Raw genomic sequence first — 26,022 nt, 5'->3', positions numbered from 1 at the left:
TTAAATGTTAGACCTAAAACCATAAAAACCGTAGAAGAAAACCTAGGGAATACCATTCAGGACATAGGCATGAGCAAGGACTTCATGACTAAAACACCAAAAGCAATGGCAACAAAAGCCAAAATTGACAAATGGGATCTAACTAAACTAAAGAGCTTCTGCATGGCAAAAGAAATTACCATCAGAGTGAACAGGCAACCTACAGAATGGGAGAAAATTTTTGCAATCTACCCATCTGACAAAGGGCTAATATCCAGATCTACAAATAACTCAAATTTACAAGAAAAAAACAACCCCATTAAAAAGTGGGCAAAGGATATGAACAGATAATTCTCAAAAGAAGACATCTAGGCAGCCAAGACATGTGAAAAAATGCTCATCATCACTGGTCATCAGAGAAATGCAAATCAAAACCACAATGAGATACCATCTCACACCAGTTAGAATGGTGATCATTAAAAAGTCAGGAAACAGCAGATGCTGTAGAGGATGTGGAGAAATAGAAACACTTTTACACTGTTGGTGGGAGGATAAACTAGTTCAACCATTGTGGAAGACAGTGTGGCGATTCCTCAAGGATCTAGAACCAGAAATACCATTTGACCCAGTGATCCCATTACTGGGTATATACCCAAAGGATTATAAATCATGCTACTATAAAGACACGTGCACACTTATGTTTATTGCGGCACTATTCACAATAGCAAGGACTTGGAACCAACCCAAATGTCCATCAATGATACACTTGATTAAGAAAATATGGCACATACACACAATGGAATACTATGCAGCCATATAAAAGGATGAGTTCATGTCCTTTATAGGGACTTAGATGAAGCCGGAAACCATCATTCTCAGCAAACTATCACAAAGATAGAAAACTAAACACCACATGTTCTCATTCAGAGGTGGGAATTGAACAGTGATATCACTTGGACACAGGGCTGGGAACATCACACACTGGGAACTGTCGGGGGTTGGGGGCTGGGGGAGGGGTAACATTAGGAGAAATACCTAATGTAAATGACGAGTTGATGGGTGCAGCAAACCAACATGGCACATGTATACCTATGTATCAAACCTGCACATGGTGTACATGTACCCTAGAACTTAAAGTATAAAAAAAAGAAAATTGAGATGGTTGTGTGTAATCTTTTTGTTATTAATAAGCAAAAGATTGTCCAATACATAATTTAAATTCCAGCATTGAAAGCAGCCTCAAGAGATCACACAGTTCAGACCTCCTTCCTGTGCTTTCCAAAACACAGGTTCCCTGGATTCCACATGATTGAAGTAACTGCTTATTTCTGTGATTTTAGACCACTGGTTTGACAAAAACAAAATGAACCAGGAGGGGGGGAGGAAAAACCCAGAAACCCTATTTGTAACAAAGTCTCAACAATGAGATACAATGGTATTAGATACATGCAAACACACACACACACTCCTCTAAACACACACACACACACACACACACACTCCCCTACCAAAATACACAAATAATCCTAGATCTTGTAGCAAATTGTTGATTTATTCATTGTGACTGCAGCTCCTAGTAATGCTATTATTTGCAGGTGGTGAGTGTGGTATGGGATGGTATGGAGCAACATTTTCCAAATTGTGGTTGTGATCAATATACTTTTTGAAATTAAAGATGGAAAAACATCACAGTTCAGAATATATAAGGTCAATGTCCTATGATACTTGATATATGTATGTATCACACACACATATACACACCTACAGACACACAAATACACATACAATGAATTCTACATATATTGGATTGTGATGTAATCTTTATTTCTTACTCTGAGCTCCAGTTAGAAAAGTTTGACAATCATCGTTTTAGAGCTATGTTCAAAAAGTGGAGACTTTCTGACTCACTGTGAGCTCTGCTGTACCTATGTGCTCCCTGGAGAGGGAGCAACTTGCTAAGCTAGAGTCCTGTCCATTGGCATGGATATTTACTGTTCCACATGTTGGGAAAACCATGTGCAATAAAAATCAAACATATGAAACAATGGCTGTCATTGTACCACAGTACACCTTGTATCTTGGTTAAGGTTCTTAAATTACTCTTTTGAGTTTCCTAATTCACTTCAGGAAGGATTTGCTGCATTCCGTCTTTATGCTGTTACTTGCAAACCTTGGGAATAAACATAAAAAGAAATTAATGGAGAATTCCAATTCTCATTTTATTAAATCTTTACATCAACAACAGTAAATCTAAGGATGTTTAAATTATGGGGATTCTGGAGCCAAAAATGCTGGTTTCCTGTAAAGAACTAAATTGAGTCCAAGTCCCATTCTTTTAATCCCTGCATTAAATTTGAAGCATGACTGAAAATATCAGATAGATATCCAAAATCACTTGCAATTGGTATAGTAATCCTTGACTTCAGGGAATGAAATAGTTTGAAGACTAGAATAAAACCACAAAGGGTAGCTGTCTGCAGTATACTCCTTGTTTTGGAGTGTTACCCTTGATGTGGGGAACGTATTATTACCTTTAATCCCTTTTCTTAAACGATGGAAGCCCAGTGAATACTTGATTTGGCATAGAAATTCAATGATAAACCTACCACATTCTTATTACACAGCTCATATTGGAGAGCACACATTTTTTAATGTAGTATTTCATTTTTGAAATATGTAAAATGTAAAAATGATTACATCCTTTCACTACACAAGTGACATTTCTGGGAATTTACTCCAGAGATATAATTCAAAAAGAAGAAAACCAATAAAGAATACATGTATATATTTTGTTATAGCTTGTGATTTATCCATGTGAAACACCTGTAACAACAGTAAATAGACAACAATTGGGAAATGGTTAAGTGATCTTATGTTAATTTGGACTACTATACTAGATAATTATACTATAATTTTATAATGAGATTAAACTTTAAATTTAATGAGAACAACGCAAACATCTGATAATTAAATTTTATTTTGCAACTTCTTATTCCTTTGATTTGAAACTAGACACGTGACATCTTTCTTCTCTACTAAAAGGTCAATGTCAAGTCTTATATTTCTCTTCTGTGTGCAAAACAGAACTCAGCCTTGATTTTTGTTTTTAACTGGAAGAGCTAGTTTCATTATATAATGAACTCTATAAAGCTGCATAAAAATTAAATACTAATTTAAAAACAGAGATAAGCATGGCTGATTAATCACACTGCCCTTGCACTCTTGTAAAAGAGAGATTGATGTGAACAGTAAAAAGACTGGATATGTACTCATTAAAATGTTAACACTAATGACTGAAGAGAACACAGGTAATTACTTTCTCCCTTTTGCTTTATAATAAACATTTAACAGCGCAGGGTGTGGTGGCTCATGCCTGTAATCCCAGCACTATGGGAGGCCGAGGCAGGCAGATTACCTGAGGTCAGGAGTTCAAGACCAGCCTAGCCAACATACAAAACCACGTCTTGACAAAAATACAAAAATTAGCAGGGCGTGGTGGTGCATACGTGTAATCCCAGCTACTCGGGAGGCTGAGGTAAGAGAATCGCCTGAACCCAGAAGGTGGAGGCTGCAATGAGCTAAGATCACGCCACTGCACTCCAGCCTGGGCAACAGAACAAGATTCCATATTGGCCAGGCGCGGTGGCTCATGCCTGTAATCCCAGCACTTTGGGGGGCCAAGGCGGGCGGATCATGAGGTCAGGAGATCAAGACCATCCTGGCTAACATGGTGAAACCCCGTCTCTACTAAAAAAATATAAAAAATTAGCCAGGCATGGTGGCAGGCACCTGTGGTCCCAGCTACTCGGGAGGCTGAGACAGGAGAATAGCGTGAACCCGGGAGGCGGAGCTTGCAGTGAGCCGGGATTGCGCCACTGCACTCCAGCCTGGGTGACAGAGCGAGACTCCGTCTCAAAAAAAAAAAAAAAAAGAAAGAAAGAAAAAAGACTCCATATCAAAAAAATAAATAAATAAAAGTAAATAAATAAATAAAATTAAATAAAAAACCTTTAAAAATAATATGCTTTTATAATGAGGTGAAAATAAATGTTTTTAAAGGGAGTTTGAATGTTCCTGGTGGCTAGACTACTTTGTTTTAGTAAGAATAAGGAAATGATTAAATTTTGCCTCACGCTTTGGATTTAAATAAGGATTAAATTAAATGTATAACTCCATTCCCTTACTCTGCTGAATAATTTATTGTTTCATAAACTCAGTCTTTCTTGTTTCCCCTTCATTATTATTACTTTATCATAATTATGATTTTATGTACTTAAGACTGAAATATTAGCTAAACAAGTTTATGAGATGTGAGAAAAAAAAAAAAACCCTGAAGATCAGTCACTGGAAACAGGAAAGGTCTCCCCAGCTGGCTCAGTGTGTGTCATACTCAGGGTTAAACCAGGCTACGCTGAGGGTACCTTCAGCATGGCTTTGCCAGGTTACTGTGGATGGAAGAACCAGGAAAGGTGATAGGTTACTAGAAATAAAACAGTAACTTATTTATGTAACTGAGAAAAAACAGCACAAATGTTACAGGTAAGAAAAGCTGATGTATTTCTGTTTTTATCCCTCTTTTAAGTTTTTTTTTTAAACTTTATCGAGTATCTAGAAGCCTCAAATGGCATAGCTAAATACTTTCCTGCCTGCCTCTAGGATGTAGGGAAGGAAAGAGGAGGGGCATCACAACATAGGGAAATGCACTTTCTTGTGGGCTAGCAGCACCTGTCAAAACATGCCAGCTGTATTTGGGCCTTGGAACAGATGGTGAAGGCTGAATTTGGAATGGAACTGGTTGCAATTTACCTGAGCTACATGACCAAGGCTACTTTAATCTTTATCAGTAGGTAGATCATAAGGCCAAACTCCAGTGTATGACTTAGTCATAAAGGAAAGTTGGACCCAAGCACTGGCCATTGCTGAGAAGACAAAGAGCTACAGGTGTCCAACAGCTGAAACACTTCTGGAAGTGCCTCATTAGGGACAGAAAGGGGGGCCAGTAACTCTCAGAGAAGTGGTTCTGGCTCATGTGCTATCATTTATGAAGGCTGAGCCCTTCCCTTCACCCCACACCCTCTATATCCACTCACGTTGGTGCTCTGAGATTCATTATGGGAGGCCTGACTTTCATCAAAGTAACAGACGGCAGGAGTGGGTGGGCATATCTGGCAAAGATTCTAAATTCTACTTGCAAGAAGAAAATTTAAAATGGTCCTGAAATTCCTTCAAATGGGTTCATGCCTATATGATGGGCTGATCCTGAAATCAACAATATTTAGGATCAATGAGCTGCCTAGTTGGGTTCAGTTTCTTATTGAGGAAGGACAACATTTGGATTAGGGCAGTTGCCTCTCACCAAAAAAACATATAATGTTCTTCACTGCTGGAGTGAGTCATACTCTCTTCTCTGAGCCAGTTGATGATTGCATTTTGCCGGTGTTAGCCATGGAAATTCTTTTAATTCAAATAGTTCAAATACAACAACAGCTAGATCTACAGTTCTGTCCTTCCAGCAAGTTTTTTCGACCTTCTTCTTCTGGTTTCTACCTCCTGCCCTGCTTTCTCTTTGGGAAATTTTTAAGTTTTTAATTTTCAGAGATAGGGCTGTCTGTCTCCCAGGCTGGAGTGCAATGGCACAATCATGGCTCACTGCAGCCTTGACCTCCTGGGCTCAAGCAATCCTCCCACCTCAATATCCTGAGTAGCTGAGATTATGGGCGCGTGCTACTATGCCCCGCTAGTTTTTTTGTTGTTGTTTTGTTTTTTTGAGACAGAGTCTCACTGTCACCAGGCTGGAGTGCAGTGGTGCAGTCTCGGCTCACTGCAACCTCTGCCCCCTGAGTTCAAGAGATTCCCCTGCCTCAGTCTCCTGAGTAGCCGGGACTACAGGTGCACACTACCACATCCGGCTAATTTTTTGTATTTTAGTAGAGATGGGGTTTCACCATGTTGGCCAGGATGGTCTTGATCTCCGGACTTCGTGATCCACCTGCCTCGGCCTCCCAAAGTGCTGGGATTACAGGTGTGAGCCACCATGCCTGGCAGCTAATTTTTTAAAAATTTTAATTTTTGTAGAAACGGAGTCTCTCTCACTATGTTGCTCAGGCTGGTCTTGAACTCCTGGTCTCAAGCAATCCTCCCAATTTAGCCTCCCAAAGTGCTGGGATTACAAACATGAGCCACTGCACCTGGCCAGGGAAATTTTTAAAATCAGAAAGTCTTAGGTGGGGTGTTCAATTACAAGATGGGTTACGTGATCCAGACCTCGCCAATCAGAGTATGCCATCTCTCTGGCCATAACAATCACTTTGGCAAGTCATGTGATCCAGCAGGACCAATCATCTGGGCTACAACAGAACATTGCTTTTTAGAAAATGATTTAAGATAAAGAATTTCAAATTTATGCAGAAGAAGTGAGAATAAATATGAACCTCCTTGTACTCAATACCCAGCTCCAACATTTATCAACTCGTGGTCAAATCTTGAAAAAGGTATCTTTTCACACTGGGACTGATGGACCTAGGAGGATGTTGTTGTCAACAGACAACAGGTCAGTGGAGAGCCTGACTTCAAAATAAACCCTAAATAGAAAGTAGAATAGAAGCAGAGTCCTGAGGACCTTATTTGAGTTCCTTAACCCATTAATATTGGAGGTTGCAAATTTTTTTGTGTGAAAAACCAGACCTTGGTGATGACCTTGAGCATTAGGATATAAATAACTCCTACTAGCTTAGAGTTCCAACAGTGGCATACTAGGCATAAACGGGTTAATCCAGCTGGGTCTGAAGCCACCATTACCCCTGTACTGCCTTTCTGCTGAAGCCATATTTAGGCAAATCTCTGGCACTTGCAGAAAGTGCTGTCCAATATGAAAACCTTAAATAAACACTTCATAATACTTTAAAAAATCTTTTGTTTATCTTTGAGGTATTTGGAAAGTAGAAATTTTATGGAAATCTTCAAGGGAATAAAAGAAATGGGGAGCTCTGGACACACAAAAACAAAACCATCAGCATTTTAATTATGCTCTGCCCAAAGGATACTTCCAGTCCCATTTGGTACAGCCATCTACTAAACATTTTAAAGTAAATCACATAAATAGCATTAAGAGATGTAACCCCTAAAAACAGACAGACAAACTAACTGAGTCTCGAAACCTTCCCCCCAGAATTTCTGATTCTGAATTGTCCTCAAAGCAAAGAATGGATGAGCACAATCACTCCTACATTAGCATTCTGGTATTCCATCCTTTCATATGTAATGAACTATTTTCCTGGCTGTTTCTCCTCTACCTTCCACTTTGTTAGCACAATACTTACACTTTTGCTTTGCTAGTTCTTGTATTAGATCTTCATATACTTGCAAAAAGAGGTCCTCTTCAGATTTTGTTCCATCTAGGTACACTACGAAGGGGAAAAGAGAGCGGTTCAAATGCTAACAGGCTTATTAATATACAATGTTTACTTTGGCACCCAACGTCTCTTGTAAATGCCAATAGGTTTAACCAAGGCACCCAGGACCATAACTTAAAAGAAAATTAATAGCGATTAAAGAAAGAAGTAGATGCTAGCCAGGTATAATAGGTCAAAAATGCTGGATTGTTACAGATAAATCCACACTGGCTTATGTGAAAATTATTTAATTAAAAGAGAAGAGAAAGAAAGAAGAAAAGAGGAATGAAACAGAAGAAAGAAAGTGGTGTCCTGCATATGGCACTTTTGATGCACTGAAGGTGTTCACCCAAAAGGGTCACTTAAGGAGTAATTCTTCAACATACTTAGACACGAGGATCACCTGGGAAGCTTCTTAAACCATGCAGTGGTCTGGGATCTGCAACATATGTACTAACTCAGAATTCACCAGGCTCAGAAAATATGTATTTGTGTGTGTGTGTGTGTTTTCAGCTATCAGAGAAGAGATGTATTTTTAATAAAACTGGCATAAGCAGCTTTGGAGAAAAAGTAGAAGTTGTCTAGATTAAAGGAAGGAAAGGGCCTTCTGGAAAACAGCAGGGAGAGGCAAGAGCAGTGATGCACCATTTGGAATGGCTAGAATATGAGGAAGCTCTGGGAACAATGTGATATGAGATTCTAGAGCAAGACTGTACCTCAGTACCTCAGTCGTTAGAGGCCTTGATGTCTGGCTGTTTGGATTGTATCTCAAAGATCTGGAGACGTCTCAAGGTATTCAAGCAGGGCAAGAGCCTGATTAGATTTGCATTTTTGGTAAAAGGGAGAGAAGGGAAGCAAGAGGATGTTCTTGCAACCAATGGTCCAAGGTGGACATGGTGCAGCCAGAATCTTAGCATCGGCCCTGGGGATAAGCACTCCGTATGCATTCCACAGGGCTCTGACATAGCTACCTATCCTGGAGGCCAACAGGCTTCTCACAGCATGGAGAAGTCCCCTTTATTGTGAAAAGCATACATCAATTCTAACTCCTTTGCCTTATAGAACAGCCTTCAGCCATCTTCTCTGCATTGAGTGCCCTATTCCAGTGATCTGTTCTTAGCTCAAGCCCACAGATCCAGATGCTTACCTCCAAATTGCTACGTATGTCTCCCAGGCACCTCAACCTCATTATGTGCAAAACAGACATGCATTTCTCCCTTACAGGTCTGCAATGCCTTCACTTTTTTCTAACATCTGTCAGTTGCTGAGGCATCTGTCATCTTCCCGCCCCCTCCATAGCTGTTCTATCACCCATTTCTACTGAGTGCAGGCGTCTAACATCACACCCTATAAATCTATCCTCCTCCATTCTCTACACAGCCAGAGGGGTCTTAACTAAAAAGAATTTTTATCAATCATGTCCTTGTTTAAAACTTCCCTCTAGAGAGCTTCCCACTTCTCTGAGAATAATGATCAAAGTCCTTACCTAGACTATTGGCCTTATAGGGTCTGGACCCTGCCTGTATCACCAGCATCAATCTGCTCCCTTAGTTTTCTTTACCAGAAAGTTTTCTCAACACCAGCTTTCTTTCAGGGGCTTCTCATTCCTTCCTGTCCCTGGTCCTTTCGTGTGCCATACCCACTTTCTGGGGTGATCTTCTATTCCCCAATCCATCTCCTTTGTTCAGTTAAACTCATCGAAGTTTGGTTAAATGTGACTTCCTTAAGGAAGCCTTCCCTGACTACTGGGATCTCGGCAGTCCCCTAGAGCTTGGTGTCACAGAACTTACAGCAGCTGGAAAGGACAGGCTTGGGCCCCTGGTGTCTCTAGTACCTGTTTCCACGATAGAATGTCACCTGCATGACAGCAGGGGCTGGGTCTGCCTTATTCCCCTCACCATCTCCAGGGTAGCACCAGAAGGCATTCATTCAATACTGGTTGAATAAATAACCATCCAGAAGCTGATGAGAGCCACAGAGAGAAACAGAAACCAGGAGAATATTGAAGAGGAGAAGCCCAGAGTGTTCTTACTTAAGTGTCCCTTTATACTTTTGTATGAGTCCTTTCTTTTCTATACTTTGAGGCAAATGACAAGTAAAAGGGGGACTTTTGGAACAGAAGGAGAAAAGGCACTTACCAACTTCCCAAGTGATGTCTTGCATTTCTTGTCTGTGCTTTAGATACATGGGCCACACATGGCCATCAAAGTATCCCGGAGAGTCTGGAGGCTCATAGACCCTTGTACTATCAAAACATGTAGGAAACTTTATGTTGACAGAAACACACAATTGATAAAGTAAAATATGAATGGTCAGGATAATGGAGAAATCACTCAGAGGCTGAATCTAAACAGTATGCTACATGTTTTAACCCAGTGGCAGTTAGAAGGACAGTAGTAACGTGGATTTAGTTCTCTGATCCTAAAATTAATTTTGTAATCCACTGACTATCATTCTTAATTATCCTTTTTCCTTCTAGTGCTTTATAAGAGAATTAAGAGACAAATAGTGTAAATAATGATGGAGAGACCACTAGGTTGGATTAAGCTTTGAACTAATTGGTGTTCTCTGTAGCTGTGGCAGAACAGGCTCACTCACATTAAAATCATAATCACCATGGGCTTGCTTTGTTTGAGGATTTAGGAGAAATGAGCCAAAAGCTTGATATAAGGCCCTTTTCTTAGAAAGTAATTTGCATTACTCTGTGTGGATGACCATTTATGGAAAAAGGTTTTGCTCCTTTTATAAAGAAGAGTTAAGGCTTCCTGTCTCTGAAAAATGACATTGCTCAATAATGTTGCTGTCCTCATTTTTCTTCTAAATTTTTTGTTTTGAATTACAACTCCCACAGATGATTTCAAAACTTACCTCCTCCTCCTTTTACATTCTTCATATGGAATAGTCAGGAAATAGCTTCTATTCCATATAGTGTCAAGGGGCCTAAAATAACAGCATACTTAGTTCACAAGGGTTTTTCTTCCCCGCATTCACTCAGAGCCAATATTAGAGTGGAGATGCTTACTTATAATTAAAAAGAAGAAAACCTTCGATGATTAAAATGGGAATTTCCTCAGCACTTTCCCGGTCTGTTGATACCACAGAGCGTCTTGCGCTTTCCATCCAGCAGGAAATGGCTGACATCATTTTTTCCATGTTAAGTGCTTCAAGCACTTCAAACAAACACACAAAAATTGCAATTAATATAGCAAAACATTTTGTGATGTGACTTTTTGTGATGCGTATATCCAGGATTCTGTAAATATATAGACCATCATTTTATTTCCCTTCAAAACTCCTAATAACAAATATTTTAGATAACACTTTGAAACTCTAATACTGATAAACCAGAGTGAAACGTTTTGATTATGGAAAATTTCAAACATACAAAAAAGTAAAGTACAGTGAACTCCTACGTCCCTATTACCAGCTCTGACAGTCACAAACCCATGGCTAACCTTGCTTTACTTATAACTTTGATTCTTTCCTGACTACACAAAAATGTAAAATTTTTAGAAGATGAAATATCTACAGATAAGTTTGAAAGATACATGACTCATAGGGGGAAATACCTGTAATGTCTTTGGCAAAGAGTTAAGATATTTAATTAGCAAAGAGCTCTTCTAGATAAATAATTAAAAGTCAGACTATTTGTAAAGAACACAAATATGTCATTGTCACACTCTAAAATGTACATGCTTCTTGAGCTAATCGTAATTTTAGAAAAGTAGCCTATAGCTTTTAAAAGTATGGTACTTAAACCAGTAGTATTAGCATCATCTGGGAACTTGTCAGAAAGGCAAATTCTCAGCTCCACTCCAGAACTACCTAATTGGGCCAACAGCACTTAAGAGTGTTTTTTAGGCCGGGCGCGGTGGCTCAAGCCTGTAATCCCAGCACTTTGGGAGGCCGAGACGGGCGGATCACGAGGTCAGGAGATCGAGACCATCCTGGCTAACACGGTGAAACCCCGTCTCTAATAAAAAAAAAAAAAAAAAAACTAGCCGGGCGAGGTGGCGGGCGCCTGTAGTCCCAGCTACTCAGGAGGCTGAGGCGGGAGAATGGCGTGAACCCGGGAGGCGGAGCTTGCAGTGAGCTGAGATCCGGCCACTGCACTACAGCCTGGGCGACAGAGCAAGACTCCGTCTCAACAAAAAAAAAAAAAAAAAAAAAAGAGTGTTTTTTAGCGGAAGGTTTTTCAATGATGGATTAATTTATTTAATAGATATAGGAATATTAAGGTTATTTTTTTTTCTTTGTTCTGGTGTTAGTTTTGGTAAGCAATGTCTTTCTAGGAAATCGTCAATTTCACCTAACTTTTCAAATTTATTTGTATAATGAGTGTTCATAATATCCTTTTATCTCTTTAATGTCTATAGGATTTACAGTGATATTACCTTTTTTGCTTTTGTAATTTATAATTTGTTCCATCTCTGTATTTTTTATTAGACTTATTTACTCTGGGGATTGCTCAGATTCTTGAAGTTTTATGTCTTAAACCAAATTTGAGAAGTTTTTTTTTTAAACCATTACCTCTTTGAATACTTTTTTAGTCCCACACTTTCTCCTGAGACTTCAAAGATATGAATATTAGATCTTTCATTATTGTTCCACATTTTTATTCATTAATTTCCGTCTATTCTCTCTCTGTTGTTGAGAATAATTTGTATTGTTCTGTCTTTAAGTTCACTAATTATTTTCTCTGTCGTACTCCGCTACTGAGCCAATCCAGTGAGTTTTCAAATTTTGATTAATGTATTTTTTCCATTCTAAAATTTCCATCTGGTTCTTTTTTCAAATCTTCTATTTCTTTACTGAGGCATTCTAGTTTTTCACTTGTTTCAAGCCTGTTTGCAATACTATGTTTAAAACCTTTTAATAACGCTGCTTTAAATTCTTTGTCAGATAATTTCAACATCTGTGTCATCACGGTATTGGTGTCTATTGACTCATTTTTCTTGGTCAAGTTGAAACTTTTTTGGTTCTTAATATAACAAGTGATTCTCAGTTGTGTCCAGGACATTTTAGCTCCTGTGTTATAAGGCTGTAGATCCTATTTAATCTTCTTTTGCAGGCAGTCACCCTGTTCCGGTATAGCTTGCAGGTTCAGGTGGGGGCGGATGCTCTGCTTCCTGCTAGGCCCTGCTGATGCTGTGTTGCGGGGGAAGTTGGTCCATTGTGGGAAGAGGGGGTCAAGGAGAGTGCCAGTTACGTTTCATTGCTGCTAGCTGTGGGCAGAAGTTCATCTTTCCACTGGGTTCTGCTGACAGGAGCTGACACCACCTGAGTAAGGAAGGTGAGGTGCCAACCTGCTCCATTGCACACTGCCTCTTTCCAGCTGAGTGCTGCCAGGTGGAGGTGAAAGTGCAGCTCCCCATTTGGTTCCACTGATCCAACCCCCAGGGATGACGTGGAGAGGTGACTCACGCTGCCTTGCTAATGCTGGATGGATCTTCTGGAAGTCTAGCTCCGCACCCAGCTAACACCATGAAGGAGGATGTTTTTGCCTTTTGTGTCTGGCTAGAGTAGGGTGGATATTATCAAAAAGGTTTTCTATTCTGGTAGGCCACCCTTTTCCTTGTTCCTTTTTTAGCCTGTGCCTATGGATGGTTCCATGTTGTATACTTCTCCTGTATATGTAGGAAGCAAAAAGAAAACTCAGGGATCCCATAGCCATGTCATTCCTCATGTCCTGGAATCTCTAGCCAGCATGCTTTCTTTTTTCCCTTCAGTCTTCCTTTGTCTGTTTGTTGCATTATGTCCAGGGTTTTTCACTGTAGGTTTCATTGTAGAAAAAACCATGTAGGTTTTTCATGTAGGAGGGAGGACCAGTGAGCAATGGGACTAATCCGTCTTGGCTGGAACCAGCAGTCTTTCTAGTTTTGATATATTTTTATTATCATTCATTAAAAATATTTTCTGATTTTCATTGTGATTTAGCTTTTGACCCAAGGAATAGATATGTGTTTTGCTTCAGATAAAATACAATGATGTTTGGGATTTGCTTGAAAACAATATAGATGAATAGAGTGGGTGACAGTATAGATGAAATATAATTGGTCAAAATTTCATCTTATTAAAACTGGGTGGTGAACTCATGAGAGAGTTCATACTTTTCTGCTGACCTCTGCATAAGTTTGAAATTTTCCATTAGAAAAAGTTTTTGAAAATCAGAAAAAAGGGTAATGCTTACTTTTCAAACACTTGGTTATTGCTTTTTAATTTCCTTCATGGTGATTACAGAGTATCTTTGTATTTCTTCAATCCATAAAGTATATTAGGACTTACTCCATGCCCTTGCATATACGGACTATTTGGGGTAATATGTACTCAAGAAAAAAAATATGTATTCTGCTGTTATTAGGTGCATGTTCTGTATATGTCAGTTTTTGGTCAAGTTAGTTATATTGTTCAAATCTGTTATATCATTAGTAATTTTTGTCTGCTAGTCCCATTAGTGGCTGTTACGAGCTGAATGTGTCCCCCTATGTTAAAGTCCTCATGCCCAGTTCTCCAGAATGTGACTTTATTTGGAAATATGGTCATTACAGATTTAATCAGTTAAGGTGAGGTCACACTGGAGTAGGGTGGGCACCTGATCCAATAATGATTGATTACAGAAGGAGAAAATTCAGACACACACGGGGACAGTACCATGTGGAGATGAAGTCAGGAACTGGGGTGATGCAGCCGAAGCCAAGGCTGCCAGAGATTTCAGCAAACACCAGAAGCCAGGAGAGGGGCACCGAAAAGAGTCTCCCTCATAGCCTCAGAGGGAGCCCACCCTGCTGACACCTGGATCTCAGACTTCTGGCTTCTCGAATTGTGAGACAATAACTTTCTGTTGTTTCAGGCATTCTGTGGTACTTTGCTATGTTGCCCTAGCAAACTAATACACAAAGGAAGTTGTGTTAAAATCCCCCTCATCAGCTGCGCATGGTGGCTCACACCTGTAATCCCACCACTTTGGGAGGCTGAGGTGGGCAGATCACCTGAGGTCAGGAGTTCAAGACCAGTCTAGCCAACCTGGGGAAACCCCATCTCTATTTAAAAAAAAAAAAAAAAAAAATTAGCCAGGCATGGTGGTTCATGGCTGTAGTCCCAGCTACTTGGGAGGCTGGGGCATGAGAATTGTGTGAACCTGGGCAGCAGAGGTTGCAGTGAACCAAGATCACACCATTGCACTGCAGCCTGGGTGTCAGAGTGAGACTCCATCTCAATAAAAAACCAACCAACCAACAAACAAAAAACTCCCACGCCAATTGTGGATTTGTGTATTTCTCTCCTCTTAGCTCTGTCAGTGTTTAATGCATTTTAATGTTATGTTATTAGGTAGATAAAAATTTTAGGTTGTTTTATTTTCTTATCGAAGTAACTCATTTCTTTCTATCTCAGTAATACTCGGCCTTAAAGTTTACTTCGTCTGTTATTAGTATAGTTGCTAGAGTTAAAACAGTTCTTTCAGTAGGTGTTTCTATCATGGATCTTTTTCTAGCCTTTTACTGCCTATATTTCTATGTCCTTATACTTAAGTCCATTTCTTTCGTTATTTTTCTTTTTTGAGACAGAGTCTCGCTCTGTTGCCCAGACTGGAGTGCAGTGGCGCAACCTTGGCTCACTGCAACCTCTGCCTCCCAGGTTCAAGTGATTCTTCCGCCTCGGCTACCCGAGTATCTGGGACTATAGTTGTGAGCCACTGCACCCAGCTATTAAGCCTTTCTCTTTTAAGGAACTTATTGTTGGCTTAAAAAAAAAAATACCAGTCTGACAATTTTTGGAGTATTTTACTTCCTTTCACTTAATGTGGCTACTGGTATATTTGGGCTTAAATCTATCATCTTACTATTATTTTCTATTTTTCCACCATCTTTTGATTTTTTTTTTTTTTCTTTGACACAGTCTCACTCTGTCACCTAAGCTGGAGTGCAGTGGCATATCTCGGCTCACTATAGCCTTTGCTTTCCAGGCTCAAGTGATCCTCCCGCCTCAGTCTCCTCAGTAGCTGGGACCACAGGTGCGCACCACCACACCCAGCTGGTTTTTGTATTTTTTGTAGAGACAGGGTTTTGCCAGGTTGCTCAGACTGGTCTTGAACTCCTTGGACCTAAGTAATCTATCCACCTTGGCCTCCCAAAGAGCTGGGCTTACACATGTGAGCCACCGTACTCGGCCATCCTTTGATTTTTAATTTTTGTTTTGATTTATTTCATATTAATCAATTACATTCCATTGAAAATAGAATTATTTCCTCTACAAACTTGATAGTTCCACATTTTAAAACTATCCTGTTTGTGCTTAGAAAGACTTGACTAGTACTTTGATTCCTTAAATTTGTGCATTTACCTAAAATGTTCAAATCTTTCCTTAAGATAGATTCCTGATGTGAGATGCCTTGAAGTCATGGCATGAACATGCTAAGTTTAGGACACATGCTCAACCTCCCTTCCAGAAAGGCTGTACCAATTTATCTATATACTTCCATCTAAAGTATATTAGGGCCTTTGTTTTACTGAGCCCGTGCTTTCACTGGATAATTCTCATTGCTTTAAACATCTTCATTTACTTGGTAAGTGGGAAAAAAAGCAATTTACAGTTCTTTAAGGTTTTTATTGTACATTTACTAATCCAATAACTGACTGCTTCTATGAAGAGCTTATTCACAACCTTAGGCCCTTTTCCTACTGGGCTATTAGGTTTTCTTACCAGTTTGTAAGAATTCATTAAAAATTAGAAATAGTAATTCTTTTCCAATTGTTGAAAACTGTCTTACATTGTTTTTCACCCTTACTTTGTAATGATTTTCTCACTAACCTCTGGACGAGAGGAAGAGAAGAAAAAAAAAAAAAAGAAAAAATGATCCTGGCTGCAACTCAAGAAGCAAGAACAGGGAATGAGTCAAGAATTTTGCCTCTCATAAAACTATTATGTGTCTGTAAGAACTGATCATATAACACTTTTCCTAAAAGATTATCAGTTAAAAATAGAGAACATACTTTATGACCTTTTTAAGGGAGCTCCCTCTGTTACTAGTTTGTATAAGTACTCAATGATCATCTTTTTTATTATAAAGGTTAATAAGACCACTAAATATTAAACAGCCTATTAGCATGATATTCTCTACAGAAAATGTTTTAGGATAGACTGTAATCCTTTGGCTTCAAAACTGTTAGCTTGGAGTAAGGAATGAGGAGAATCCATGTAAAATATGATCACAAACCTTTCTGAACAGTGAAAAAAACAAAACCAAACCACAGCTGTCTAGTACTTTGGCCACCAGGAAGGAAAGCTGAAAGAATGAGAGAATATAGTCTGCTCCAGGCAAAATTCTGTCATGGGGTAGTTGAGGGTGACCAATATAGCTACTTATATATCTCCAGAACAGGAATGGGCAGAGGGAGAGCAAGCCTAACTTGCTTCAGAAGAAAACCCTATGATTCCACGTGGAGAAAGGGGAACCTTCATACACTACTGGGAGGAATGTAAATCAGTACAGTCACTATGCAGAAGTACAGAGATTCCTCAAAAAATTAAAAATAGAACTACCACATGATCTGGCAATTCTATTACCACTTATATATCCAAAATAAAAGAAATCAATATATCCAAGAAATATCTGCACCGCCATGTTTATTGCAGCACTATTCACAAATAGCCAGAATATGAAATGAATCTAAGTACCCATCGATGAAGAAATGGATAAAGAAAGTATGGTGTGTATATGTAATGGAATATCATGCAGCCATAAAAGGAATGAAGTCATCATTTGCAGCAACATGGATGGAACTGGAGGCCATTATGTTAAATGAAGTAAGTCAGGCACAGAAAGACAAGTATCACATATCCTCATGCATATGTGGGAGCTAAAAAAAAGTGGATTTCATGAAGATAGAGAGTAGACTGGTGGTTACCAGAGGCCTGGAAGGGGAAGCAGGTGAGGGGAATGAAGGGAGAAAAAAAAAAATGTATCTATTACCAATGAACTGTACACTTAAGATTGGTAAAGATAGTAAATTATATAGGCATATTTTACCTCAATTAAAAAGAAGAAAAATCTATCATTCCTGTGTTTTCAGTTTTATTATTTTTATTTTAAAAAAATATATTTTTAGGCTGGGCGCGGTGGCTCAAGCCTGTAATCCCAGCACTTTGGGAGGCCGAGGCGGGTGGATCACGAGGTCAGGAGATCGAGACCCTCCTGGCTAACACGGTGAAACCCCGTCTCTACTAAAAATACAAAAAAAACTAGCCGGGCGCGGTGGCGGGCGCCTGTAGTCCCAGCTACTCGGAGGCGGAGCTTGCAGTGAGCCGAGATCGCGCCACTGCACTCCAGCCTGGGCGACACAGCGAGACTCTGTCTCAAAAAAAAAAAAAAAAAAAAAAAAAAAAAAAAATATATATATATATATATATATATTTTTTTTTTTGAGACAGGGTCTCACTCTGTCACCCAGGCTGGAGTAGAGTGGTGCCACCTGGGTTCACTGCAGACTCAGCCTCCTGGGCAAAGTGATCCTCCCACCTTAGCCTCCAAAGTAGCTGTGACTACAGGCATGCACCACCACACCTGGCTAATTTTTGTATTTTTTTGGGTAGAGATGGAATCTCCCTGTGTTGCCCAGGCTGGTCTCAAACTCCTGAGCTCAAGTGATCTGCCTGCCTCGGCATTCCAAAGTGCTGGCATTACAGGTGTCAGCCTCCAAGTCTGGCCCCAATGTTTTCAGTTTTAAATATAAAACTGGAAAAAGGTTTTCACTTATTTAAATAGTTCAACAGAAATCAGAAACCTACAAAGGCAGGCTTAAAGTACAGCAATATATTTAAACACACTTTAAGACTGCCTTCACAGATACAGTAAAGTTCTTTTTTTAAATTTTTGTTCCACAGAACCATCAAGTTCAACATAGTGAAGTTCTTTGGGTTTGAAAAAGAAAATGAACATAAGCATACAATATTTGACAAGCAAATCTACTTACCATCATACTGCAAAAATCCATTTTTATCTGTCTCTATCTCAGACTCTGGCTGGAAAAATAATAAAGTACCCATGAAAATAGTGTGTAGGAAAGAAATAATACAATTATAGACTAAAGAGGATAATACAATTATAAAGAAATAATACAATTATAGACTAAAGTATTTTAATAAATGCTTTGAAGGAGCAATTAAAGATCAGCACTGATAGACAGTGCCATCTAGTGGATAAATAGCACCATTGCACTGAGCCTAATTTCAATGCCAAAGGTACATTACTCGCCCAAGACTTCTTGGATGTAATTCAATTAACTTGGTGGTTAAACCTTTTTGTATTAAATAAATAATTTAAGAAGTTTTATAGATACCTTGAAAAAATCATCCTGAGATATGACACTGCAATTTGGGAGGTGTTTCTGCAAATTCTTAGCCAGTGTTGTTTTCCCACCGTTTGTCACACTGAAGCAAAGAAAAGTACCAAGAAGGAAAAAGCATTAAAAATCATTAAACACTTTTTTTTTTTTTTGAGAGACGGGGTCTCGCTGTGTCACCAAGGCTTAAGTGCAGTGGTGTGATCTTGGCTAACTGTAACCTCCGGTTCCTGGGTTCAAGTGATTCTCCTGCCTCAGCCTCCCGAGCAGCTGGGATTACAGGTGCCGCAACCACACCCGGCTAATTTTTGTAGTTTTAGTAGAGATGGGGTTTCGCCATGTTAGACAGGCTGGTCTGCAACTCCTGACCTCAGGTGATCCACCCGCCTGGGCCTCCCGAAGTGCTGGGATTACAGGCGTGAGCCACAGGGCCTGGCCAAAAAAATCATTAAACACTTTAAAATATTTTTAAAGAGGATATTTAAAGCAGTATTTACTATTTAAGAAAAAAGATTTCTTTCATAGATAGTGCCTTAAACAGCAGATCTGATGTACTAAACGATAAGAAATAAGCTGGGAAAGATGAAGGAGAAAGGTAACTACCGAGTAAGCGAACTGAGTAACACTAACACTTAAACACAATCCTAGGCACTGTGTTGGAAGCGAAATGTTTTTTTGCCTATGTCAAAATATTCACATGGTTCATATGCAACACAGAGAATATGAGTAGCACATTTTAGTGCAAGTGTATAAAACTGCATACGGTCACTGTGATTTTGCTTCAAGGCACAGTGTAAAAAACAGGAGTGGCTTAGTACAAGCCCACCTACCATGATATCACATTTCCTCTGTGATGCCTCCTTTTCCCCATCTCTCTCCACCTGGGGGCCAGCTGGGAGGTCCACTGTAGCTTATCCCTTCGGGCCAGTTATTTGTCCCTTCTGGCCGGACCGTGAAGTCCAGAAGAAGGGGCACTGAGTCACTCCTCTTTAGATCCAGTTTCCCAGCGTCTAGGAGATCACACGGGAGGGAGGCACTTCCCTACTCAGTCGTTTATTGAAAGAGTGTTTTAACCTGGGGCTCATGTCTGTGAACATAAGTCAGGGCATTTGTGAACTTGAATGAGAAAAAAATTATACCTTTAATTTCACTGAATTCTAACAGAAATTTAGCATCTCCTTTAATTATAAATATAAGTGATATAAGTACCCCTGACATTCACCAAGAGAAATCACAGATATTTTCATATTATGTTGCAGTTGGGTTGGATATCTTGAAGTATCATCAATGTTCATTATTACTTCTGATTTATGGCATTGTTTAGACCCACCTCTGGGTATTGTTATTTAATATATTGACTTCAGAAGAGTATATATCACAATATCACAAATTTGTTTTTAAAAATATTTTTATAACTATATTTCAATATAACCAATTTCCTTTGTATTCCTGTATTTTATTTTGTACACTTCAAACTATTACTCTGAGGTCAAGATTTCACCATACCACCAAATGTTCACAGTACAAAAAACTCCTGACTACACATCTATTTGTAAGAAACTTTGCTTAATCTCAGATGAGATCAATCCACAAATACTTATAATCTAGAAAAGAGAAAATGAATTAACATCCATTCATCAAAATGGCCTGCATATAACTCTACTATTATATTATACCTCAAGGTAGAAGGAACCTGATTCACAAGATTTCTCATTTAACCTTACGATACACGATTGGGTAGGATATGGGCCATCTCTTCGAAAACAAGGAAAAGGGAGTGGGTGCTACCCTATGTATCGAGACAATATTACGACTTTTCCCCCTCTTTAACAAAAATGTCTGTAAACTATACCAATTGTCCATAGCTTAGGTATTAAGTTTTGGTTTAAATGAGATAGTGAACAGGAGTGACTTTATTACAATATGAACAATCTGGCTAGAAACATCTGTCATTTTCTAGAATTATCTCTGTTAAGATCATGCAGTCAAACCAACAGTAGTAATTAGATCCTTTCTCACTGACTTAGCTAAAGCCAATGAGAAATACACACCCCATTTTTGCACAAGCCTTGGAGGAGACAGACCGGCTAGAAGATAGTCTGAGATATGGAGAGGAGAGGGGAGAAAAAGTATTTAAACAAGCCTGCACCTAAAATCCACACTCAGACTGGGAGACATCCTGGTCAGGTGACGACAGCTCAGGCCACCCACAACATGGGGAAAAGGAATAGGAACCTTCCTTGGGGAAGGGAATAGGATGGGGGAAAGGAATAGGAATGGGGGAATAGGATGGGGGAAAGGAATGGGGGAAAGGAATAGGAAAGTCACCCAAAACATGTGGGAAAGGAATAGGAACCTTCTCCTATGGCACACCCACAACCACCACATGCAGCACACTCACAGCCTTGCTCGCATGTGCTATCCAACCTGAGGAGAAGCGTGCCCAGCGTGCTCAGATCCTAGGATCCTAGGAAGGAAAAAGGGTGACTACTTGGTGCCGCTCCCTTCTTTGCTCACAACACCCAAATAAATGCACAACTCCTGGCCCATTTATTTTTTTATGTGCCAGGTAACAAGAGGGCTCATTGTATTTGGACATAACAGTGGGCTAGGGAGAAGTTAAAAGGCTGTCTATAATTATTCAAACACATGGAGAATACATTCTGCAACAGGTAGATGTTAATATTCCAATTTTCCAGTTGAGGAAACTAAGGGTTGAGAAGTTAATATAGTAATAAAACTAGTCCATGTTAAGTAATGGAGATGGGATACAAAGTCTAATGCCAGGATGGATTTTAATTTTTTTTACACTGTGGGACTCTGAGAGAATCCCATGAAGGTTATCATCTCTTTCCCTAGTGACTGAGTTTGGATGTTTGTCCTCTCCAAATGTCATATTGAAATGTGATCCCCGGCCAGGCATGGTAACTCACACCTGTAATCCCAGTACTTTGGGAGGCCGAGGTGGGCAGATCACCTGAGGTCAGGAGTTCAAACCCCACCTCTATTAAAAATACAAAACTTAGGCCGGGCGCTGTGGCTCACGCCTATAATCCCAGCACTTTGGGAGGCCGAGGCAGGCAGATCACGAGATTAGGAGATCAAGACCATCCTGGCTAACATGGTGAAACCCCGTATCTACCAAAAAAATACAAAAAAATTAGCCGGGCGTGGTGGTGGGTGCCTGTAGTCCCAGTTACTCGGGAGGCTGAGGCAGGAGAATGGCGTGAACCCGGACGGTGGAGCTTGCAGTGAACCGAGATCAAGCCACTGCACTCTGGCCAGGGCGACAGAGCGAGACTCCATTTCAAACAAACAAACAAACAAACAAACAAAAACAAAGAACAAAAATTAGCTGGGCGTGGTGGTGCACGCCTGTAGTCCCAGCTACTTGGGAGGCTAAGGCAGGAGAATTCCTTGAACCCGGGAGGTCGAGGCTGCAGTGAGCTGAGATTGCACCACTGCACTCCAGCCTGGGCGAGTGAGACTCTGTCTGAAAAAAGAAATGTGATCCCCAAGCTGGAGGTGGGGCCTGTGGCAGGTGTTTGGTTCATGGGGGTAGATCCCTCATGAAGGGTTTGGTGCCATCCCCATGGTAATGAGTGAGTTCTTGCTTTGTTGGTTCACGTGAGAGCTGGTTGTTTAAAAAGTCTGAGATCTCCCTCTCACGCTCTCTCTTTTTTTCATTTTTGATTTTTTGTATTTTTACTACAGATGGGGTTTCACCGTGTTAACCAGGATGGTCTCGATCTCCTGACCTTGTGATCCACCTGCCTTGGCCTCCCAAAGTGCTGGGATTACAGGCGGGAGCCATCGTGCCCAGCCCCATTTCACTCTCTCTTGCTCCTTCTTCCGCCATGTGATATGCTGGATCCCCTTCACCTTCCACCATGAATGTAAACTTCCTGAGGCCCTCATCAGAAGCACGTACCAGCACCATGCTTCTTATACAGCCTGCAGAACAGTGAGCCAAATAAACCTCTTTTTCTTTATAAAGTACTCAGCTTCAGGCATTCCTTTATAGCAAGACAAATGGACTAACACCCCCAGAAAAATGACTATATTTACATTTGTGTTAAATCTCCAGGAGGTTCATGGATGCCCTCTGAAATCCTTCAGAACCCCTGTTATTTGCAGTTGAATAATTACTGTTATTACTTCTCTATGAAGTAATAATTTGGTCGAGACTTATTGGACAATTACTTCCTAGGGAAGCAAGTGGTTAAGTTCATAAGATGCAAGGCAGGAACAAAAGTCGCCATAACTGAATCTGGCATGGGCTTCACAGGTGCAGCAGCACTAAAATGAAATTGAGGCACTTGGCCAGGAGCAGTGGCTCATCCTTGTAATCCCAGCACTTTGGGAGGCCCAGGTGGGAGGACTGTTTGAGGCCAGGAGTTCAAGACCAGCCTGGACAACATAGTAAGACCCTGTCTCTTAAAAGAGAAAAAGGAGAAATCACGGCACTTGCTAAAGAAAAGATAGTGGGAAGAAGGCTTTCTTAGGAAGTTATGGATAGTACCTAGTGCACAGGACAAGACAGGAGGTAGGTTTCTAGGTATACGGCCCTGTTTTGGGACATTGAGAAGAGGGAAATCTTATTTACACAGATGCCAAATGAAGGGTGGATTGGATCCTGTAGTGGACTTTGTAGTTGCCTTTCCAGGTTCCATGTCTGTTTTCTAGGTCTGGTTGGGACTGCTCCCACTCTCAATTCCAGAAAAGAACCCACTGACCTAAACCAATCAATGTAATCCCACCTCTTTTACCACAGTGGCTGCATGTATGTGGACCATGCTTGTCCAGTCAAAGGGAGACCTATGACCTAGGGGAAGAGAAGTATTTCCCCTTCTGCCCAGTGACAGGCTATGAAGAAACAAGTCACAGGGCTCCTAGCAGCTACTTGTGACCAAAAGGATAAGTCAGTTCTAAGATGAACCCAAATGAAAGACACATAGAAGAGAGAAAAACTGTCTTTGGTGATACCACTGAGCTCCAGTATCAAATCTTTCCTGCAGCCTGCTACCCCCGAGGCTAATACATTTCCTTTATTACTTATGGATAGCCTTCATATACCATGATATTCAGATTTAATTCTCAATAACTGGGAACCACTGAATATCATTCCTCAGGCAGATAATTAAAATGTTCTGTATGAAGTTTAAACTGGTAGAGGTGTGTGGGAAAGATTAGAAGGGAAAGATGGGGATTACGGAATGAGAGCCTGTATCAGGATGGTGGCAGTGAGTGCGGGAAGGAAGAGAAACACAAGAGAAGTACTGCAGAGAAAAACTGAACTTTTCTTCTGATTAGATGGGAGGCAAAGCAGAATTCTGACATTTAGTTCACTCAATTTTACTTCTGATTGGTGACTTACTATGGTAATGTAATACCATAACACAGTGATCTCCCCAAAATTACAAACAAAGTAGTCTTATATTTTATTAACTGGGTCACAAATAATAGAGTAAAGGTGAACATACTATGGTAGCAAAACAAATAATGTCATTTTCACTTGATGTTGATGTTTTATTTGCATGCCAGCCTCTGGGACCACAGGTAGGATGACCATATAATTTAGAACACGTTTGAGAGAAAGAGAGGTGCCTCCAGGACCACAAGTATTAGCTTGGGCAACGTGGGACATAAGGCCACCCAAAACATGGGGGAAAGGAATGGAGGTGAAGGTGTTCTCTATAGCACATGTCTGAAGCTGGGCACAGCTGGAAAGAAACACTAAGTTTTCTCCTCCGTCATGATGGAGGAACACCCATATGGGGAATGATAAATCATCCTGAATGAAAGCAGTGCCCAATCAGACCTTGCCTCTGGTGTTAGCTCCACAAAATAAAAGGGAAAGTGGGTAAATGTGGTTGACAGACTCTTCTGTCTCTCTGTTTATAGAAAACTCTTCTATCTCTTGTTGGCATTTATGACACCAGCACTTCGCTGACATCCCACAGTGGTCTGCTCTTCCCCAGGACTCTGGAATCCTCACTGCTTCTCTGTCCCCTACTCCATCCACACGGAAACACCATTTGCACATCCTCAGTATCTTAAAGAGCTGTCTGTACCAAAGTTACTCACCCACTGATTCCAACGATAAATGTTTTCATAATTAGCTTTGAAAACCACAGCTTCCTAGTATTTCCTAAAAGTAAAAAAAAAAAAAAAATCAAATGCATTTCATTTAGATGTCTAGGGAGATAAAGAATCCTAAATTAGGAGCACCAGCTGAGAGGGGAGGGTAACAGTGACCTCTCAGCACAGCCCCGCGTTATCCACATTCCCTGCCGTACTGGCTTCCCCTGCTACCACTGAGTGCCAACAGCCGGGGCGTGCTCAGGGCCTCTCAACCAGTTCAACGTCAGGTAGCTGCGGAATACTCCCCCTTGAATGTCTGTTTTCCAGGCGTGGAAGAGTTGCTAGGCCACAGTGTGGTATATGAAGTTTCATCCTCTCCTTAGCCAGGTTGCCTTCCACCTGCACAATTCAGTCACCTGGGTATGACTCGTTATCAATGAGGCAGGGAGGGACCTCTGTGGGCTGGCCTCTTTCTCCCCTTATAATACAGGAAAAAAGTCGCTGCTGACCAGAGGCAAAATGAAGCTAATGCCGTTTAAAGACAAGATTTCTTCACCCAAAAGCCTAGCTCTTGGGCCTGGCTAGGTACATTTTTTTCGGAAACAGGCCAGATAGTAAATATTTGACGCTGTGTGGGCCAAGAGGCAAAATCTAAATTGTTATGTATGGACTTACATAATAAGAGAAAAAATATTTTCACAAATTTTTGTGATGATATTCAATATATAATCATAATGTTTTTTAACAGGTCTACTAATGACAAGAATGAAATTCCCTTTTATTGCGCTATAATTTCCCTTAATTGGATTTGTGTAGTGCTTTCTACATGAAACTGCAAATGTTCAGGCAGAGGGCCAGGTTAAGCCACCGGCTGCTGTTTTGTGGACCTTTGGTCTAGGGGATGGAGGGCAGTTTCATACATGCCTCCCTAAGGTTCACTAAAGCAGTCCTTGGTTATTACAATGGGCCATTTTTCATCACTAAGTGAAAAGGTGAAGCGCAGCTGGAGGGAACCTTAATAGTGGCTGCTGAAGGTCATCTCTTGATAGTCACTGTTCTTCATTCCTATCTGCTCAGGGGGGTGGCCAGGGACCTAGGCTGTGTAGCTGGGGGCAAGTGGCTGCCTGTCAAGCTGGAGGCTCCCAGCAATGCTCCAGTTCTTATGATCTGTGTCCACACTCTCCCTGGGGAGGGGTTATGCAGAAAAAAGCCTGGTGGGGAAAGGGCTA

The 26,022-nt window shown here is 40.5% G+C and overlaps 1 protein-coding gene across 6 annotated transcripts in view; it reads right to left on the bottom strand.

The window, feature by feature from the left end:
* Positions 1 to 1,781: 1,781 nt before the first annotated feature.
* NMRK1 (nicotinamide riboside kinase 1) overlaps positions 1,782 to 26,022 on the bottom strand; it is a 28,515-nt gene continuing 4,274 nt past the window's right edge. Inside the window, exons 2-11 of one of the 6 annotated variants that reach the window (XM_033237079.1) lie at positions 24,797 to 24,860; positions 19,540 to 19,796; positions 18,707 to 18,797; positions 18,341 to 18,389; positions 10,393 to 10,540; positions 10,239 to 10,310; positions 9,509 to 9,615; positions 7,299 to 7,382; positions 4,401 to 4,424; positions 1,782 to 2,149 (exon numbers count right to left, since the gene is read on the bottom strand). In XM_033237079.1, coding sequence (XP_033092970.1) covers positions 2,130 to 2,149; positions 4,401 to 4,424; positions 7,299 to 7,382; positions 9,509 to 9,615; positions 10,239 to 10,310; positions 10,393 to 10,540; positions 18,341 to 18,389; positions 18,707 to 18,797; positions 19,540 to 19,580 — 636 coding nt within the window. In that variant the 5' untranslated portion in view covers positions 19,581 to 19,796; positions 24,797 to 24,860 and the 3' untranslated portion in view covers positions 1,782 to 2,129. The remainder of the gene's footprint in view (positions 2,150 to 4,400; positions 4,425 to 7,298; positions 7,383 to 9,508; positions 9,616 to 10,238; positions 10,311 to 10,392; positions 10,541 to 18,340; positions 18,390 to 18,706; positions 18,798 to 19,539; positions 19,797 to 24,796; positions 24,861 to 26,022) is intronic. The other 5 variants (XM_033237080.1, XM_033237081.1, XM_033237082.1 and 2 more) reach the window with 5 other exon arrangements.

This window comes from Trachypithecus francoisi, unplaced genomic scaffold (assembly GCF_009764315.1).
Source record: "Trachypithecus francoisi isolate TF-2019V2 unplaced genomic scaffold, Tfra_2.0 Lachesis_group16, whole genome shotgun sequence".
Lineage (NCBI taxonomy): Eukaryota > Metazoa > Chordata > Mammalia > Primates > Cercopithecidae > Trachypithecus > Trachypithecus francoisi.
Note: the sequence above shows the minus strand (reverse complement) of the source record. Positions and strands in the feature narration are given on the sequence as shown.